This window comes from Prorops nasuta, unplaced genomic scaffold, assembly GCF_024137725.1.
Source record: "Prorops nasuta isolate Cenicafe-Biocafe unplaced genomic scaffold, Cenicafe_Pnas_1.2 PNAS00005, whole genome shotgun sequence".
Taxonomy (NCBI): domain Eukaryota; kingdom Metazoa; phylum Arthropoda; class Insecta; order Hymenoptera; family Bethylidae; genus Prorops; species Prorops nasuta.
Window position 1 is genome coordinate 9,441,875 of NW_027116802.1, and position 21,040 is coordinate 9,462,914.

The 21,040-nt window shown below is 30.1% G+C and overlaps 3 protein-coding genes and 2 long non-coding RNA genes across 14 annotated transcripts; 3 read left to right on the top strand and 2 right to left on the bottom strand.

The window, feature by feature from the left end:
• The first annotated feature begins 42 nt into the window (after positions 1–42).
• Zwilch (zwilch kinetochore protein) lies at positions 43–10,771 on the top strand. 2 transcript variants are annotated; one of them, XM_066727043.1, is made up of 13 exons: positions 43–661; positions 8,036–8,165; positions 8,229–8,298; positions 8,368–8,500; positions 8,566–8,797; positions 8,867–9,031; positions 9,098–9,271; positions 9,349–9,547; positions 9,640–9,716; positions 9,790–10,025; positions 10,132–10,362; positions 10,471–10,583; positions 10,652–10,771. In XM_066727043.1, exons 2-13 carry the CDS (start codon positions 8,058–8,060, stop codon positions 10,714–10,716), a joined length of 1,803 nt encoding a protein of 600 aa, XP_066583140.1. In that variant the 5' UTR covers positions 43–661; positions 8,036–8,057; the 3' UTR covers positions 10,717–10,771. The 2 variants fall into 2 exon arrangements, with proteins under 2 accessions (XP_066583140.1, XP_066583139.1); XM_066727042.1 differs by lacking the exon at positions 43–661 and having other exon boundaries at positions 7,796–8,165.
• Positions 1,024–2,392, top strand: LOC136773453 (uncharacterized). 4 transcript variants are annotated; one of them, XR_010822627.1, is made up of 4 exons: positions 1,024–1,182; positions 1,286–1,443; positions 1,510–1,939; positions 2,009–2,392. It is a non-coding gene; the product is annotated as an uncharacterized lncRNA (long non-coding RNA). The 4 variants fall into 4 exon arrangements; XR_010822630.1 differs by having other exon boundaries at positions 1,034–1,145; XR_010822629.1 differs by having other exon boundaries at positions 1,082–1,209.
• On the bottom strand, positions 6,361–7,720 carry LOC136773393 (uncharacterized). 4 transcript variants are annotated; one of them, XR_010822610.1, is made up of 4 exons: positions 7,608–7,720; positions 7,310–7,467; positions 6,814–7,243; positions 6,361–6,744 (listed from the first exon to the last, which is right to left on the bottom strand). It is a non-coding gene; the product is annotated as an uncharacterized lncRNA (long non-coding RNA). The 4 variants fall into 4 exon arrangements; XR_010822607.1 differs by having other exon boundaries at positions 7,571–7,711; XR_010822609.1 differs by having other exon boundaries at positions 7,544–7,658.
• Positions 10,772–11,003: 232 nt separating the features above from the next.
• LOC136773840 (inactive pancreatic lipase-related protein 1-like) lies at positions 11,004–13,914 on the top strand. Its single transcript, XM_066727751.1, has 8 exons — positions 11,004–11,064; positions 11,140–11,272; positions 11,346–11,502; positions 11,581–11,681; positions 11,746–11,873; positions 11,943–12,197; positions 13,393–13,641; positions 13,721–13,914. Exons 1-8 carry the CDS (start codon positions 11,004–11,006, stop codon positions 13,813–13,815), a joined length of 1,179 nt encoding a protein of 392 aa, XP_066583848.1. The 3' UTR covers positions 13,816–13,914.
• A 488-nt stretch (positions 13,915–14,402) lies between these two features.
• CenG1A (Centaurin-gamma-1A) lies at positions 14,403–18,857 on the bottom strand. 3 transcript variants are annotated; one of them, XM_066727592.1, is made up of 13 exons: positions 18,266–18,857; positions 17,955–18,187; positions 17,732–17,873; positions 17,519–17,650; positions 17,307–17,461; positions 17,142–17,228; positions 16,727–17,068; positions 16,560–16,662; positions 16,261–16,491; positions 16,058–16,175; positions 15,110–15,322; positions 14,888–15,032; positions 14,403–14,831 (listed from the first exon to the last, which is right to left on the bottom strand). In XM_066727592.1, the coding sequence occupies exons 1-13, from the start codon at positions 18,429–18,431 to the stop codon at positions 14,655–14,657; spliced, it is 2,244 nt and encodes a 747-aa protein (XP_066583689.1). In that variant the 5' UTR covers positions 18,432–18,857; the 3' UTR covers positions 14,403–14,654. The 3 variants fall into 3 exon arrangements, with proteins under 3 accessions (XP_066583689.1, XP_066583687.1, XP_066583688.1); XM_066727590.1 differs by having other exon boundaries at positions 14,404–14,831; positions 17,142–17,240; positions 18,266–18,856; XM_066727591.1 differs by having other exon boundaries at positions 14,406–14,831; positions 16,261–16,488; positions 17,142–17,240; positions 18,266–18,855.
• Between the last annotated feature and the right edge of the window lie 2,183 nt (positions 18,858–21,040).

Sequence of the window (21,040 nt, forward strand, 5' to 3'; positions counted from 1 at the left end):
ACAAATATAAAACAGTTGTAATTTTGTAAGTATTTTAACGAATATATGACTACTACAAGAATAGGTAATTACCATGTGTGTTTAGAATTTTGAGAAAGGGATGAAATAAAAATAATATGTTAATTAAACTAGCTTTAATTTAAAATAATAGCAATTAAAACTGTCATACAAGATTATTAAATTTACAATAAGAGTTTGTTGTATATACACTAATCGCTTACACATTCACTATTATAACATTAAGTCACAATTATCGAAATGACTGGGCCACAAAGAAATGCTTCATATCTTAATGCTTTTGCACTTATTTGTTTATAAGAACTTTTTTCCTTAATAGAAAGCCATCATAACAGGATTTCACCTGTAACAAAAATAAAAAAACCACAAAGTATATTTTCTTAAAAATTCACAATAATTTTCATTTTTTTTATTAATTTATACTCATCTGATATATTTCTTCTTCTCTGTTATGTATTAAAATTCTTCCTTCTTTTCCGCAATCGTTTTCCGAAAACATTACTTTTGTTTACAATCCAAAATTAAGGGTTAATCGCGCCATTTGACAGCTACGGACAAACTCCCTAGATATCCCTTCACCCCTCTAATTTCTACTTCCCCTCGCCTGACGCAAGATTAATGGCCGAAACTGTACATACAATCCGTTTGTTTCTTTTCACTGCACTATTGAACTAATGCAATTAGTTGAAATAAGACAAACATATGTTCTCCACTCTATACTTATTGCACTAGTGCAGCAAACAGCCAAAAAGAACAGACCTAATATCGGGGTAGCTCTGCGGTTGAGCGATCGATATTCGATGTTTTTTAAAAGTGTAATCGATTTTTTAAAATACACAATGAATCGACACAGAATCGATGTTTTCCGTGACGATATTTTTTTTCGATACGGCATACAGCTAAATCGCAGCTATGTATACATATACATACAGGGTTTTATCCTAACAGAGAAGCATAGGAGATTCGTGTTAGTTGACTATAGAGCCGTGGAGCATGGAATCCGAGAGCCCTCATTGGTCAATTCCGTGTAGTGCCAACATAAAATAGGTCGTTGCCAACAGATTTTGTCTCTAATGCTTCTCGTAAGTGGAAATAGCAGAAATGTCAAAAAAGTGAGGTTACTAAAGGTAAAAGTAAATATTAATGAAGGGATAATAATAAAGGGTATGTGACAGTAAAAATAAATATGATGTAAAGTCAACTTTAATGTTCAATGTATTAAATAATATTGATTAAGTGTTTTTTAATGTTCAGTTATCTGTTGTAGTGAAATTAAGAGGCTTCGCTTTAGATATGAATGGAGCGAGGAACCTGAAGAAGATGATTAAAGTAAAGTTTCAAGCGATGGAACTAAGAATTTTGAAGGATATGATATTGTTACGAGACCTCAATTCCTGAACAATTTTTCATTGGTGGTAGAAAACAGTAAGTTGAACCACATAATTTAATTTGTTATATTTTGTAAGTCATAATATAATAAAATGATTGCAGGTAGACTGTAGATTATAATTCCAAGTTTTGCTAATTGCGGCAAAGGTTTTTTGATAAATGTGCAGAAGGAAGAGTGATTTCGATTGCAGCTGCAACGATGCATTACAATAGTTGCAGGGATGTATACAATTTCTATTATCACAATTAATAGTATTTATTATGTAGTTTGTTTCAACCATTAAAGAGAGGCATATTGTATTTAAAGCTACGTAAACTAATTAAGATTATAATTTTGTACATTTACTAAAACACATATTCTTTTACAGAGCCATAGCTGGAAGGTACATGAGCTTTTTATCAAGATTCTATGGATTCAGCGGCTTATGATGATTCAGTATAAGAGGTTTATACTCTGGATGTGGGATGCAACAATTTTCATGTTTGGAATACATCAATTCCTGGCTGCAGTAAACTTTGTATTGGCAATTGTGTAAGTATAATAAATATTTTGAAAAATAATTAAATATAATATTACAAAATCTCTCACTTCTCTTTACAGTTATTTTTGAGTTTTCCCTGACTTGATGAAGCACACAGGATGAAGCTAAAGAAGCTATGGTACAAGCTAGGACAGAGCAATAACATTTGTACATACAATTTCTCAATAGACGTTCCATGAAGAAGCTCTGATTTTTAGATCTGTAGGATTATTTGCCAGTATAAACTTCTACCATAATTGATTATAATTTTCATATTACATTGTACACAAGCTTACAAGATGAAATTAATTAATGTAGTTGCTCACTATCTAACTAAGATAAATGTACTTAAGAATTATAATACTATTACTGAATCAATGATTTGTCATCTGTAATTTTGATTCATCAATTTAATTTGTAAAAGATATGTTTGTAACTATATAAATAAATAATAATTTCATGAATTTAATTAAAACATTCTTTATATTATAATAGCTGTAAAACAACCGATTCATTCATAGAGGGGGGGGGGGGGGGGAGTTCTCTCAAACAAAAATCCTACAATTAATTATAATAATGGGTTTTTATTTTTAAATCTTACAAAATACACACGGATATTCACTCAGAATACAATAATTACTCTATGTTTTAATTACTCATATTCATACAAGTAAATTAAGCGCATATTCTTCGTCCACGCAAAATCTCATTCCTCTCATGATTTCCATTTGCGATTTATTTCCATTTGCTCTTTTCCAAAAGTTACAGACACTCTATTGACTCACATTCAAATCAAATGATACATTTTTTTTTTTTTTTTTTTTTTTTACGCTGGAGGGAATCCGTTGAGGACTGAGTGCAGGAGTCTTCTCTTTCCTGCTGTGCCGTCTTCGCTAGCATGTTTTCAGTCTATAAAACGAAGACTTGATCTAAGCAGAAAGAGACATACCTGCTAAACCACTCCAGCGGCATGCAAGCTCTACACAGCCATGTCGTATCACGATATTACCATGTAGGGCCGCGCCGGTCGCTATGAATCGCGCCTTCCTTTCTCAATTCTTATTCTAATCTCGATCAAAAATTTGCAATTAAAGATATTGCTCGAAGAGGCCTCCAGCAACTGCATAACAAAGCTCTATTCGCTTTTCAAAACAGTGTAATACATTCTGCAGTTCTGTGGGTGTAATACTCTCGCACAACGCAATGATGTTCTCCTTTAGCTGCTCTACGGTCTCCATCTCCATATTGTACAGCTGGTTTTTTATGATTCCCCATATTCCAAAATCTAGAGGTGCTAGATCAGGGGATCTAGGAGGCCATTCAATTGGACCATTTTTCCCAATCCATCTCCCAGGATATTTCTGGTTCAAATATTGGGTAACAACTCTAGCTGTGTGGGGTGGAGCTCCGTCTTGCTGGAATGTTATCAATTCCGCCTAAAATGTAAAATGAAGTAGCAGAATATTATTAGAAGCTTCATTCCTTAAAATAATGCGTATTTTAAGAATTTATAAAGAAAATTACATTGGTGGCCACGCTTTGGACTCTTACGTTAACTTCATCTGTTAGCATCTGCAAATACTTATTGGCGTTTAAGTTACCCTCGATGAATATCGGGCCGATTATTTTATCCCCTAAAATGCCCAGCCAAACATTAAGTTTCTGCTGGTATTGCGTATGGGATTCGATATATTCATGAGGGTTTTCTTTTGACCAGACTCTCGTATTTTGAATGTTTGGGGCGTGGACCAACACAAACGTGGATTCGTCCGAGAATAAGATATTCTTCGTAAAATTGCAGTCAAAGTCCGTTTTCTCCATTATAATTTTACAGAAAGTATGTCTCCTTTCGTAATCGGCCTCTTTCAATTCCTGGCATCGAAAAATTTTGTACGCACGAAACTTTTCTTTTTTAAGAGTCTTATGAACCGAAAAAATAGAGACTCCGGTTTCCCTACTGATGCTAGAGAGTGATTGACGGGGATTATTGGTGACCGAATCTTCTATACGGTTTTTAACACTATCAGACAATGCTCTTGCTGGTCGTTTATGCTTTACGTGGGTACGATCCAAGCAACCGGTCTCCTCAAATTTCTTAATCAATTTTATAACCATACTGCTGTTTGGTGCCGGACGGTTTGGAAATTCCCTCTGGAATAAATCTTTAATATCCCTTGAGGATCTACCACCGTAATACCACTTGACTATTTGTATTTTTTCATTTACATTCATTTTACACAACTGAAAGTTCCAATAATTTATTAATTTTATACAGAGATATAAAGAAATTCATTCATTTTTAGCTTGAACATATTGTAATCTTAATAGTGTAATACTTACATAGCAATTTTCCTAATTTTATTAATAACTATTTGACAACAATTCGGTATAACCACGAAAATGATCGAAGATAAACAAATGAAAAAACGAATCCTGCACCAAGCACACAAACACACAGAACACACACGTTTTTTCATTTGTTTATCTTCGATCATTTTCGTGGTTATACCGAATTGTTGTCAAATAGTTATTAATAAAATTAGGAAAATTGCTATGTAAGTATTACACTATTAAGATTACAATATGTTCAAGCTAAAAATGAATGAATTTCTTTATATCTCTGTATAAAATTAATAAATTATTGGAACTTTCAGTTGTGTAAAATGAATGTAAATGAAAAAATACAAATAGTCAAGTGGTATTACGGTGGTAGATCCTCAAGGGATATTAAAGATTTATTCCAGAGGGAATTTCCAAACCGTCCGGCACCAAACAGCAGTATGGTTATAAAATTGATTAAGAAATTTGAGGAGACCGGTTGCTTGGATCGTACCCACGTAAAGCATAAACGACCAGCAAGAGCATTGTCTGATAGTGTTAAAAACCGTATAGAAGATTCGGTCACCAATAATCCCCGTCAATCACTCTCTAGCATCAGTAGGGAAACCGGAGTCTCTATTTTTTCGGTTCATAAGACTCTTAAAAAAGAAAAGTTTCGTGCGTACAAAATTTTTCGATGCCAGGAATTGAAAGAGGCCGATTACGAAAGGAGACATACTTTCTGTAAAATTATAATGGAGAAAACGGACTTTGACTGCAATTTTACGAAGAATATCTTATTCTCGGACGAATCCACGTTTGTGTTGGTCCACGCCCCAAACATTCAAAATACGAGAGTCTGGTCAAAAGAAAACCCTCATGAATATATCGAATCCCATACGCAATACCAGCAGAAACTTAATGTTTGGCTGGGCATTTTAGGGGATAAAATAATCGGCCCGATATTCATCGAGGGTAACTTAAACGCCAATAAGTATTTGCAGATGCTAACAGATGAAGTTAACGTAAGAGTCCAAAGCGTGGCCACCAATGTAATTTTCTTTATAAATTCTTAAAATACGCATTATTTTAAGGAATGAAGCTTCTAATAATATTCTGCTACTTCATTTTACATTTTAGGCGGAATTGATAACATTCCAGCAAGACGGAGCTCCACCCCACACAGCTAGAGTTGTTACCCAATATTTGAACCAGAAATATCCTGGGAGATGGATTGGGAAAAATGGTCCAATTGAATGGCCTCCTAGATCCCCTGATCTAGCACCTCTAGATTTTGGAATATGGGGAATCATAAAAAACCAGCTGTACAATATGGAGATGGAGACCGTAGAGCAGCTAAAGGAGAACATCATTGCGTTGTGCGAGAGTATTACACCCACAGAACTGCAGAATGTATTACACTGTTTTGAAAAGCGAATAGAGCTTTGTTATGCAGTTGCTGGAGGCCTCTTCGAGCAATATCTTTAATTGCAAATTTTTGATCGAGATTAGAATAAGAATTGAGAAAGGAAGGCGCGATTCATAGCGACCGGCGCGGCCCTACATGGTAATATCGTGATACGACATGGCTGTGTAGAGCTTGCATGCCGCTGGAGTGGTTTAGCAGGTATGTCTCTTTCTGCTTAGATCAAGTCTTCGTTTTATAGACTGAAAACATGCTAGCGAAGACGGCACAGCAGGAAAGAGAAGACTCCTGCACTCAGTCCTCAACGGATTCCCTCCAGCGTAAAAAAAAAAAAAAAAAAAAAAAATGTATCATTTGATTTGAATGTGAGTCAATAGAGTGTCTGTAACTTTTGGAAAAGAGCAAATGGAAATAAATCGCAAATGGAAATCATGAGAGGAATGAGATTTTGCGTGGACGAAGAATATGCGCTTAATTTACTTGTATGAATATGAGTAATTAAAACATAGAGTAATTATTGTATTCTGAGTGAATATCCGTGTGTATTTTGTAAGATTTAAAAATAAAAACCCATTATTATAATTAATTGTAGGATTTTTGTTTGAGAGAACTCCCCCCCCCCCCCCCCCTCTATGAATGAATCGGTTGTTTTACAGCTATTATAATATAAAGAATGTTTTAATTAAATTCATGAAATTATTATTTATTTATATAGTTACAAACATATCTTTTACAAATTAAATTGATGAATCAAAATTACAGATGACAAATCATTGATTCAGTAATAGTATTATAATTCTTAAGTACATTTATCTTAGTTAGATAGTGAGCAACTACATTAATTAATTTCATCTTGTAAGCTTGTGTACAATGTAATATGAAAATTATAATCAATTATGGTAGAAGTTTATACTGGCAAATAATCCTACAGATCTAAAAATCAGAGCTTCTTCATGGAACGTCTATTGAGAAATTGTATGTACAAATGTTATTGCTCTGTCCTAGCTTGTACCATAGCTTCTTTAGCTTCATCCTGTGTGCTTCATCAAGTCAGGGAAAACTCAAAAATAACTGTAAAGAGAAGTGAGAGATTTTGTAATATTATATTTAATTATTTTTCAAAATATTTATTATACTTACACAATTGCCAATACAAAGTTTACTGCAGCCAGGAATTGATGTATTCCAAACATGAAAATTGTTGCATCCCACATCCAGAGTATAAACCTCTTATACTGAATCATCATAAGCCGCTGAATCCATAGAATCTTGATAAAAAGCTCATGTACCTTCCAGCTATGGCTCTGTAAAAGAATATGTGTTTTAGTAAATGTACAAAATTATAATCTTAATTAGTTTACGTAGCTTTAAATACAATATGCCTCTCTTTAATGGTTGAAACAAACTACATAATAAATACTATTAATTGTGATAATAGAAATTGTATACATCCCTGCAACTATTGTAATGCATCGTTGCAGCTGCAATCGAAATCACTCTTCCTTCTGCACATTTATCAAAAAACCTTTGCCGCAATTAGCAAAACTTGGAATTATAATCTACAGTCTACCTGCAATCATTTTATTATATTATGACTTACAAAATATAACAAATTAAATTATGTGGTTCAACTTACTGTTTTCTACCACCAATGAAAAATTGTTCAGGAATTGAGGTCTCGTAACAATATCATATCCTTCAAAATTCTTAGTTCCATCGCTTGAAACTTTACTTTAATCATCTTCTTCAGGTTCCTCGCTCCATTCATATCTAAAGCGAAGCCTCTTAATTTCACTACAACAGATAACTGAACATTAAAAAACACTTAATCAATATTATTTAATACATTGAACATTAAAGTTGACTTTACATCATATTTATTTTTACTGTCACATACCCTTTATTATTATCCCTTCATTAATATTTACTTTTACCTTTAGTAACCTCACTTTTTTGACATTTCTGCTATTTCCACTTACGAGAAGCATTAGAGACAAAATCTGTTGGCAACGACCTATTTTATGTTGGCACTACACGGAATTGACCAATGAGGGCTCTCGGATTCCATGCTCCACGGCTCTATAGTCAACTAACACGAATCTCCTATGCTTCTCTGTTAGGATAAAACCCTGTAGATTGTATGTATATAGTTTATTGCCTTTCGCAAGCGGGAAACTGATTCAACAGATTCAACTGATTCGCGAGTTTGTGTATGGTTTGGCTAATTCTACTGCACACTCTGGTTTTTAAAATTTTATTATCATAATAACAAGTAAACTTTGGACGAGTCTGGAGCGAACCTTATTTAAAACTTGTCTAATAAATTAAGCAAGGTTAACTATTAAAAAATTGAAATGTGTAGCGTTAGTGACCTAAACGATTATATGAATTCTTTGAATACAAATGTTGATGCAAAAATAACAAGTTTATCATACATAGAACGTTTAATACCAGATTTAAAAGGCTGTCCATGCATCATTTTATATAGAAAGGTAGTCTTTGTTTAGTACTTGTTACTTAGAAAATCTATTATATTAAAGTGATCAAAATTTCAGATTTTAGAGGAAACCTCTAATGTTAATAATTATGCCTGTCAAGATAACAATAAAGTGGAAAATGCTAGTGGTACTGGAAACTTAAATATTAAAATTTTAAATTAATAAGAAAATTAATAATCTCATTATAATATTTTAGATCTGAATGTAACTGGATCACCTTTAAAATATTCTTTTTTTAAAGCAAATTTGGATGATACATCTATGATGTATAATAAATCTTGGAGAACTGATGAAGAATATTATTTACCTTTTGCTAGAGAAGAAGCTTGGTAAATATGACACACAAAAATACATATAACAGACTAATGCATAATTTATATGAATACCTGTACAGTTACCTAATAAATTTGGCAATGAGATATCTTAAACAAAGTTCTATACCAATTTTTATATTATGTGATGGTAAAGACTCTCAAAAAGCACTATTATTAGGATATATTCCTGAGGGTAAATGTGGTAATACTATACTTGTTACTTATAAAGGATTAAAGACCATTTCTGATATACAAAAAGATGTAACAGAGTACTGTAATGATCATAAACTTATTTTAAATAGTATTCTTGAGGTATGTTTTTTATATGTATGTATGTTTAATTTTATTAATACATAATAATAGTTATAACTCTTTTTTAAGACTACAACAGATTGCTATTGCATGTTCCAATTATTTGGAGAAAAACAAGATATTTTTGATAAGTACTCAAATATTGATGGCACATTTGAAGGTAGTATTAGCTTAGAAATATCAATAAATAAATTGATATTCGATATATCTTCTGAAATTACACAAAATAATTTAGTAAGTAGATTAAGTGCCTTACTCCTAAGAATTGTTTATGATTATAATTTATTATGTTCTGTTAAGGTTGTCCAAATAATACCAAATACATGGAACTCTTTACAAGAACTATGGAAGCAGTTGGTTATGCTGGATAAGTATTTGCAGATTAGAGAAATGTTTTGCTTATCAAATGAAAAAAATAAACTCAAAGCAGAAGTTTTAGAATTTCCTAAGGAATTTACAAGTTTGTTTAAAGAGGTACAACAATATAATATTGACTGTTTTGTGTATTATAAAATACAGTGGTTATAATTATATTGCACTTATTGTTATAGCATTATGAAAATATAATAGAAAAAATCCGTCTAATAGAAGAGGACACTAATTTAAACAACTTTGAAGAATTTATGTTACTTAATGACAACAAAGAAGATTGCAGCAATGAAAGTACTATGACACTCAATGAATTTATAAAACTCGTGTACAATAGGGATAATAGAGACTTTATAGACATGTTATGGGAATTACTTATTAGTAAGTATATTGAAAAGAATATAAAACAATCAATATGTTAATATAATTAAGAACAAGTTAAATCATTTAATTTATAAAAATTATTAATATAGAAACTGAAAACTATAAAGATCTAGTATGTTGTTTAAAGGAAATATTTAAAAAAATAAATAATAGATATAAACCAGAGGTTGGTATTTATAATATGATTAACATTTAATAAATAAATTGTTGTTATCATAAAATTATTCAATTGGTTTCAGACTAATCAAGTTAAAGCTGCAGAATTCATGAAAATTATTTCAGATTTAGACAAATACGAATTAAATGATTTATTATTAAGTTCTTCATCTTTAGAATTGGCCATTCACAGTGGTATTCAAAAACTAAGTATGGATTACACTCATTTAATTATGAGAACTGGTTTTATCAATTATTGTAATATGCAACTGTTACTTCCAAATATATCTGTAACCAAATATAATTATGATGTTTATAGGTATGATTAATTATATTGCTCTAATCATGCTTTATAGTTTTTTAAAATCATATTTATTTAAGATGAATCTTTAATTGAGCTCAATTATATAAAATTGTTTTTGCAGGGAAAGATTATTAGCCTTGACACAAATCCATTTGTGTTACGAATTTATGCTATTTATACAAGAACATCTGTATTGTTCAATGGAAAATTTGCGTACATTATTTGATTATGCTGCTAAGTATATAATATCTAAAAATTCACCAGTAAAAGATATGGAGAGTGTACTTGAAAGAAAATTTTTTGAGTTAACAATTCCAGTGCCAAGTTCATTTATTAAAGATGTAAATAAAAGGTAATGTGGTTTTACTAATAATTTTAACACTAATGGTTCTATTTAATAAAGTTATAAATGTCCAGATAAGGAGTTGAAGAAGAAAAATAGAATAAATATTTGTTTTAGATCACTTAGTACTTGGCGGGCTATTTTATCTTCTACATCACGCTGGACGAAGATGACAACAACTACTTATTGCAGCCAAAAACCTATATTTCCGCCAAATGTATATTGCGAGAGTATGTTCTTTTTCTTATACTTATATTATACACATTAAATAAAAATTAATTGATATTTACTTTTTCAGATTATAGCGCTGATAAGGAAATGTACTATACGATAAACACTTTAATGTCGTTTGATAAATTTTAATTAATACGAATTTTAATTTGTATTTTATTCCTTTGCAATAAATTTGTTTTAAATACATGATGAAAACTTTTCACTAAATGAGCATTAATCGTAATACCTATTCTTTTAGTTCTTCATAGTCAATAAACAATTGTTATTTGTTATTTACTTAAGATATAAAACATTTGTTTTCCCCTTTGTAAAGGAAAAAGTTACACCTGAAGAAACGTTGCCGTGAAACATATGTCAATAATTATGATGCCTATATAAGTTTGCATTTTTAGAATGCATGTGATAAAAGTTTTATCATGGCTGCAAAGCTTCAATTATCGCTTTTATGCTTTTTATTTTACTCAGTTTCAATTAGCTGTAAGTATAAAATAAAAAAAGAAAGAAAATGCATGTCTTAATTATTGTTAACCAATGATTCTACCAATTTTTCAGGGGCATCGGAACCTACATGTTATGATGAATTAGGATGTTTCTATAATGATTATCCATGGAGCTGGTTACTCAGACCATTTCCGGCACCTCAGGAGCCGAAGAAAGTTAACACGACTTTTCATTTTTCAAATCGGTATGGTCCTAAGATATTACGTGCGTCCAGAAAAAACTAAGAAATCTTATATTTTTAAATTTGTATATTTCAGAAACAATCCAAATGCAGCTTATTTCAAAACATGGCCTACAATAGAAATACCTGCTGGATATGATGCAAGAAAACAATCATTTATATTAACTCATGGTTTTTTCAGTTCACATGATGTTGCCTGGATGAAAAATATAACGGACTCCATCTTACAAAAGGCAAATACTAACATTTAATTTCTATAACAAAAAATTGTAATAGCTTTATCACCAACTAACCAACAATGTTTTATTTAGGTTGATGCAAATGTATTTACTGTCAATTGGGCCTCAGGAGCATCTACTCTTTACTCACAAGCTGCGGCAAACGCTAGAATTGTAGGATCGGAAATTTCACGGTAAGATTGAATGTAAGAATCGTAATTTAAACGGTGCATTAATGATACGTTTTGCGGCTTTTAGAGTAATTAAGTTTTTGGTGAAAAAGACAAATACCGATATCAGAAAATTCCATTTAGCAGGACACAGTTTGGGCTCTCATATTATGGCTTATGCTGCTAAAAATACTACAGGAATACGTCGTATAACCGGTAATTTAATATGATTTAATGAATTCAAATTGTTAGTAATAATATAAAATGATTTTGTTATAATTATAGCTTTGGATCCTGCACAGCCAGGCTTCCAAAGGCATGCTAAAGAGGTGAGGTTGGATAATAAAGATGCAGAGTTTATTGATGTTATTCACACTGATGGCAAACCATTCTTGCCATGCATTGGTTTAGGAATGTCGAAAAGTGTTGGGGATGTGGACTTCTTTGTTAACGGTGGAAAATACCAACCAAATTGTTTAATCGATGGAAAGGACTTTAATATTACTAATCTGCTCGACCTTATCGAACTTCCATTTGAACGTAAATTTTATTTGTTTTACAATTTATTTTTAATAGGCAATCTCATCTAAAAGGTCGAAAAAAAGTCTAATTTTTATCAATTTGTTTAAAAGCAATGGTGGGTCTATATATTTATAAGCAATTTAGATGTCATTTATAAGTTAAATTATAGAAAAAAAGAACAGTTAATGAAATTGTCCCCTACCGCGTCTCCACACTGTCATAGGAGCATCGTGTATACGATAGCGTTCACTTTATTACCTTCGAAAGATAAAATCCCTTTTTTTATTTTAAAACTAAAAGAGATCAATACTCTTTAAATAAATTAGAAAGCTAAAAAAATTAAAAGTTATTGTTTCTAAAGAATTTGAAAAGACCAGTCATTTTTAGACAATTTCATTGAACATTTTTTCTATATTATTTTTTATTGTTCTTCTAGTTCATTTAAAAAGAATCTAATTAGCTTTCATTTAAGACTAAATTCAATCTAAACAATTCATTAGATTTATTTTCACATTGCACATAAAGTACCGCAGCATAGTACAAGTAATTAATTACTAAGGGCCGGTGCGAGATGGAAAAATTCATGGCTAGAAACCTCAGAATTTGAAGACAAAAAAGCAGTTTTTATGTTCAGGAGCTCGAAATGAAGACATTCTGAGGTAAAACTGGGTAAATTATATGATAATTTATCACCTTCACATGGGATTGGCGTCTACCTAAGATGATCACTGCTTTTTTGTTTGCAAATTCTAAGGTTTCTAGTCCTGAATTTTTCCATCTCGCATCGGCAATTTTTCTTTAACAGTAAGGTGCAAAATACTGACATTACTACTGAACGGTTTCACTTGAAATTTTAGCTATCAGAAAGCAATGGTATCTGATGACCAATTTTAGTTTCGTTAATCACTATTAAACTTTTAGAGACATACCTTTTGGGTAATACAATGAAATTTTAAAATAACGTTGTTTTTGAAAAGTTGATTTCAGGTGAAAGCGTTTTTTACTGTCGGTATACGCCTTCCCATTAATGTTTTTACAAAATATTTCGGTCTGCAATACAATATGAAAATAACAAGTATCTAAACAGCTCATAAATATACTTTCATTATTGCCATTAAATAAATTCATGCTATTATTTGTTTGTCAAAATAAGATTTTACTCTTAAAAGTATAATTACATTCAACATTGAAAAAATTAATGTAAATTTTACAGTTATGCTCAATTTGGGTAGCTGCAGCCATACTAGAGCTCCGAGGTATTGGGCATCCTCTATAATAGATAATCAATGTAAAATGTGGGCCAATCGTTACAAAGATTCAGAGGCTCGTATTAAATTCACAGATTACATAGTTCACGACAAATGTGATGCTCACCTTTGTACTAAAATGGGTCTTGATACTCAAACATTTCCAGCACGTGGTAATTTCGCATTAAAGACTAATGGAGAATATCCATTCTGTAGTGAGTAAAGAATAGAGAATTTATTCAATTATTATTTATATGTTCTAGCAAAATAATTTTTTGTTTTTCCACTTTCCAGTTAAAAATAAGGAATCTGACAAGCAAATGAAACCTCTCCTTGAAAAACCAAATTCTAAATCTTTCTTCGGTAACCAGTTTGTATCAGGGCATTAATGATTGTCTTATCACTTATTAACTTTAATGTTAATTGTTATTTAAATTAATTAAAATAAATACAATAAATGGTTTTATTATGTATGTATTTAATTTATAACTGTTAAAATAAACATTTTCAAAGCATCTTGTATAATTACATTAGAGTAGTAAATGTATAAATATATTTAGATTTTATGAGTGTTTTGTACTCTCAGTCATTAAATTTCACACTCGTACTTACTACTTATTTTTCATTTGCATATATATATATATATATATATATATTTGTTAAATAATTAATTATAAATAACACATATATCATTTAAGAACTAGCATGAATGTACAAAGATTTGAAAACTTAAAATAAGTTTAAAAGTAGGGATGAGCACAACATTATAAGTTTAATTATTAATAAACTACAATAAAATTACATTTAATTCTTGCCTTATAAGTAGAGAACTAATAATTTACAATAATTCTTTATATATTGCGGTTACTTTGTACCAATTAACTAGTATGATTTAAGACTAATGAAATTCACTTGAAGCTTAAATTAAAAACTTGTTTAATCTTCTATAATGATTGAGATTACTGTAAAACTATTTTCATCCATTAAATAGGTTGATTTTATCTAAATAAATAGAACTCTTATACTACTTGATTTAATAAAATCGTTGATATAGTAGTAATTAAGAGGAAAATAAATTTTATTTAATAATACTCTAATTGATAAAAAAGAAGCTCCTAAAATATTATTGTAGTTTGATAGAGTAAGAAGTAAGTACATATTATGAACAATGAATAAGGCATAAAAATGTTAAATATTATTATTAATATTATTTAACAATGTTAATAGCTTAATATTGTGATGTATCAGTATCCTCAATACCGGATAAACTTGCTTGCTCCAATACTTGTAAAAGCTTTTGCATTTCTACAGAATCTGTTGAATTGTCAAGAGATCTTTCAAGAGCTCTTACATAGGACATACACGTTCTTCCTTCACGATCAAGATTTTGTGGGTTTGCTTTATGCTGTAATAAATAATAAATCAATTATAAAAAAAAAAAAGAATTAAAGGAGTTTATACCCATATTAAAAGCTGTGCCATAGCCAAATTTCCTGTTGCACAGGCAAGGTGCAGTGGGGTTCGTAAATCTTCAGCACTTACAGACATATTAATGTCTTCATAACTGCACCTTGTTAAGCATAATGTGAATGCTCTCATATCTCCCCTACAACAAACGTATTTATAATAATTATTAATATTTAATCCTTTTTTTGCGAGTAAATGCAAGAAGTGCAAGCTTACCGACAAACTGAATCAATCAGTAATTTTCCCATAGAAATATTCGGATTGATTGGTGGTAAAAACGCTTTATCTTCGTATTTCCATCTAATCCATTGCTCTTTTTCTTCTCTCAAGGAATCTGATGTTGGCTTTTGCTTTCCATTTATGCAATATTCCCAAATGCTATTTGCTATGTCATTACCAAGGGCCAACATTACACCAAGTTGACCTGCACTATAAGTATTTATTTATCACATTTATTACAGATATAAAGGTATATAAGATTAATCTTTATTTTCATCCTCATATAAAAAACAAAACCTTTAAGAGGTCAAGTTTAAACCATAGATTCAATAATAAATTTGAAGTAAAAATAGTACAATACATAATTGTTCTATTTTCAATTATTATTAAAATATATATTTTTTTAATTAACTAGCGGATAGGCAAAGTAAAGGAAGCGTAAGAAGAGTGTGAGAAATTGATTCGTATGTAGTTAGATTAACTTTATACTTTACGTATAGCTGATACACTACACTATGATCCGAATTATTTTAAGATATATTTCTCCTACTTTAATCTTTAATAACATTATTATGGCTATCTTCATTTGTAGGTAAGTGCTAAACTGAGCTAGTTGAAGTTTCAGCTTAGTTCCGTTTAATAGTACGGGTTTTAGCCGAATCACACATGAATTAATTTTCAACAGCATATTTGTGTATACTTTCTTTAACTTGCACAAACTCTCACTAGCCGACTGAAAAGTGAAGTACCTCAACAATAAATTGAGGAAAAAAGAATATATTTTACTTCTTAATTTCAAATTTTTTAAAGAATTTATATTTTAATTTTATCTCTTTAAAGAAATACGTGTATAACAAATTGGTAAATTCAGCTAACAGTATCACGTAATTTTCATGGGAAAGTATAAAATTACTCTAGATTTATAAAATCAATAATGATACTTACGACCAATCATCCAAGTCTAAAGATCTCACTTTTGATATATGTGATCCTAGATTTCTGTGAATACCTGAGCATTCTATACACACTAAGACGCCCAAATTTAAACTTGCCCAGTCTGGATCTGAAAGATTTAAGTTATTATAATTTTATAACTGCTAATCAAATGTAAAAGCGCTGTTATAGAAATAAAAAAAGTAAAAATTTACTAGGTGCTCCACAGTCAACGCAAGCATCGTTACCGGATACTTTATTCTTGATACAATGTATCTTGAAAGCATCAGTCTCATTTCTCTTATCGCCGTCGCTATTTTGTAAACTAGACAATATTTGTTGCTCGATGGCTGTTATCCAGCTATCTCTCTCTTCAGCACTAGTAGCTTCAAAATGCCATGTTTTATTTTCGAGTGATATTATAGAAAACTCAAAACTATCTTCTGCTTGAATGTAGAAAAAAAATTAGATAACATAACCAACTAAGTACTTTACATATTTATTATAGGAGTACCTTGGGTATTTGATAGCTTAGAACCTTTTGGCGTTTTTCCTGGCACTTTAACAGTTACATATTGAAGCAATATTTCTTTCCCATTAGTATCAACCATGTAATCCTACAAATAATTAATTAACAAATACTTCCTATGAAGCCATCAGTGTATATTCTTTGTTACTTACATGCAAACTTGAGTGATATGTTAAGCGACCATCCTCCAATAACGTGACATATTTTTTTTTCCATTCTTTCAATGATTTACTGCTTCTCTTGAATAAATATCCTTGCTTAACTGGTATTTCCCTGCCTATGCCCATTTCACCCATATTATATTTTTCTTTTTTAGATGGTGTAAATATGTTTGACTTTCGCCTAAATTTCCTTATGGTTGTGGGTGTTAAAATTGAAGATCTTAATTCCCCATGTTGATTTTGCACATTGTGAAAACTGTCATTTATTGCTGCTGGTTCATTTGGTAAGTTGTTCTCTTGAAAGGAACGTAAATCATCTTCTTTTTCAGGAACCTGTATATTTAAGAAAAATTGATGAATCATGTAAAAAAATATTATTTATATGAAAAGAGGAATTTCAAGTTACTTGTAAATTTTGATGAGAGAGTAAACCACTCCTGTCAGATCTTTTTATTTTTAGAATATCTCCATTTCTTTGAGAGATTTTAAAATTCTGTTGAAAATGCTATATATGCAAAAATATGTTTTTCATTCGCTTCTTTTTGTATCAAGTTTAAGATTATTTACTTACATTTGGCTTAAAAAAATTGGTATTTTCAACTTCTTTGGCTAGAACTTGTACACACTTAGGCATCGTTGGGGCTAAATATTTAGAATCACCTTCTATCTGCTGTCCATTGCATCGAATATTTTTCATAGATGTATTTTGTATAATCTTCTGACAAACTATAAATTGAGATAGTATAAAGAAATATTTTTTAAAAAAACAAATTATAAGCTTACCATCCTGAAAAACTCTATCAACATTTAATCCATAAATAGCACATGTTTCATAATAAGGACACCTTAAGTCACAAGCCAGTTTCCTTGGTCGCATATCTTTCACAACACGTGGATTGCTATCATTAATTGAATCTAAAATAAATGTAAGAAAGTTTTGTTAAAATATCCCTATTTTACAATTAAGCAAAAAGGAAAAATATTAAAATAACTGACCTTGTACACCTACAAGTATTTTTGGTACGTCAGCCATATTCCGAAAAGAACACATTCTGTTATAAAAACTGCAGACAATTGAAAAACTCTCCTCATTTTCTAAACTAAATACAAGTAGCAAAGCATCTATCCAAGTAGAGAACTACAACCAAATTATTATTAGTAATAAACAATTTGTTCATATAATTTTAAAACGAAAGTTTTAAAATTATAAAAATTGTACCTGTGATTCTGGTACTCCTCCTTCATCTCTAATTAATAACAGATGGCTCTGGTCATTAATAAATACTTCTTTTTTAAAACGTCCTCCTTCTGGAGATTCTTCATGCATGAAAGATCCTGTTAAATACCGGTGAACTAAAGCTGATTTCCCACAATCTGAAGAACCAATAATGCCCAAATGTAATTCTGGTACATCTCTTGCCAACGTCCATTCATGGCTGTTAACAAATGAATCTAAAGAAAAAACAATTGATTTGAGAAGAGCTAGTATTCTTAAAAGAAGTATTTACAAAAACAGCAAGTATAAAATACCTTCAATAGCCACAACATGTTCACGAATTTGTTTTGCAATATGTGTATCAGATATAAGATCTATTAAATCATAAATGGCATAAATAGAAGGATGCACACTTTCAAAACGTTGTATTTCCTGCCTAATAGCCAAAGAGTGATCATGTCCACTTTGGCTACTTGTCATTTTTTCAATTTACTTTCAATTTATTCAAACAATTGCAACAAATCACCAAATAAACATGATGTCAATTTGCATTATTTATGTAATCAATATAACATTGCATAAACATCAGGTGGTCATTGGTTAACATATGTCAAATATAAATATTTATAAACATTCGTAATTGAAACAGAAAAACAGGTTATTTTATTGAATTTCTTAAAACCGTAAAAATCAGCAAAATGTGAGCTAAAACTGCAATATCTAACCCCGACCTCGCCTGATGAATATATACCAGCAAAAAAAGCAATAAATTGTTCTTTCTCGCGAAATAATGTACACTAGTGCACAAAATGTAGAAAATTCACATTAGAACTAGAATAGCAAATGGCAAACCAATGGCAAACCAATGGCAAACTGCTTGCCAATTGCCATCTGCTCTGCTGATCCTCCTGCTCACTCCTGCAGCCTGCTTGCTTAGTGCTTGCTCTTTCAGTTCTCTCAAGTCTCACTCAGTCAGTAGTCTCTCTCTCTCTCTCTCTCTCTCTCTCTCTCTCTCTCACTACCACTAGTGTGGGTGGACCAGTGTGGACTGTGGACTGGTGTGGCTGTGGTGGACACTGTGGACGCTGTGGACCATGGACTGGTGTGACTATAGTGTCCTTACACCTTGAGAAAAAGCGACGTCGCCGACGTCGGTCGTCGATAATCGTCATATCCGGTTAAGTTAAAAACACCTCTACATATGTATATGTATAAGTTGAAGTTGGACTAGGATAAACTGGGATAAACTATACATAACCCCAATAAAAACATAATTAAGCTGCACGTTGTTACAGTATGTACTTACAACGCAATTCAGTAAGTAGTAACTAATGTAGGATGTTGGGGAACAAATCAGGCTTATTAGAACTATAATTCTCATAGACTACCTTATGCCTTAGACTACTGATTGAATTTATTTTACAAAGTTTAACAAAAAATAAAAAGACAGTAAGATTCATATAACCTAGTGATACTTGCCTTTCGAATTTAAAAAATTGAGACTTAAATGTATGATTCAAAAATACTTTATATATAGTAGCTATTAAAAATACTAAACTTTAATTAACATTATATTAAATATTGTTGATAATTACATAAAGTTGCAAAGAATTCACTGTGATCGCAAGCTAGGTTAATGCAAATAAGTACATAATTTAATCTTCATAACTTTATTCACGAATAAATATGACTTTTATTACAATCTATTAATTTACAGAGCCATTAAATAGTAGCATAACTGTTATGTTTAAATATTTTATACACTGTTGCATATATATCATAGAAATCTAAATATAAAACTATATGAAACTTAAATTCTGGAGAAATTATCCATATACAAACTTTTTGAACTTCCATTGTATTAATTACTTTAAATTTCGCTATCAACATTTGGTATTTGACATAACATATAGGTTTTAAATGAATTTATTATTACCCAATACGTGTTAAATTCATCAGAGTCTTAAATAAGCTGAATTAATGATTTGACTTATTGTATAGTTTAAAATATTTTCTATGCCATAGAAAATATGAGAGATAGAGAGAAAGATCATCTTATGTGAAATATCTTTGATGAATAAAGTTTTCCACATGAGTATAATGTATTCTTCAAAATTTATATGACTTGAAGCATGGTATCACTTTAGAATAAAAATCCTTTTCACCAATAACTAAATAATAGAAATTATTTCAGCTAATTGCAGCAGCAAAATTTTCTACTTTTAAACTTGCCTATGTATAGTGTATTATCATCAGTTAAATTTTTTTTCCATGTTATATATAAATAAATATACCTCTTTATTTGTTAAAGACTATGCATCTTTTCAAAATAATTGTCATATTTAATTAACTGTTAACCTGTTGGTCAGAAATGATTAAAGTTTAAACATAATACACATTAACTGCTTGTACTCATATATCTAATATACTTATATATTTATATTTATCTTTTAATAAAAATTTATATTATAAGATTATTTTATTAGTTTTTAGTAAATTTATTACAAAGATACTCTTCTTTAAAAAAAATAGTGATATAAACAACCAATGGAGAAAATAAATGGTAGCTTAGTACTGAAATTATTTTTCAATTTTTTGCATTACTATTAAATTATTGTAATTAAATCTGTGATTGTTATAAAAAAAAGCATATAGAACAATAATCATTTAAATTACCAGAAAGATTTCTTTAGAATTATAAAAAAGTACTTCCAGCTAAAATCATCAAAGATGAATACTATTTTCTGCTAATCTTTACACTTGCATCTTGTTTCTTAAATAAATAAATAACAATTTTTTTATCTCTTTTATCGTAATATACAATTAAAGCTTATACAGTTTTACTGAAATTATTGATTATATAATTATTGAATATAGTTATTAAGGAATTAAGTTCTTTTTTTTGTAAAATTTATTAGGTCAGAGATTTAAATATAAGTATGCTATTTTCAAAATTTTTACAATGATTTACTACTCAAAAATAATTAACAAATAGGTTGATTTATAAATAATCTATGATTATTTATTATAAAAAAAAAAAAAAAAATACAATAAAAACTCAGTTTATTTTTTTACGCAAAGTAAAGATG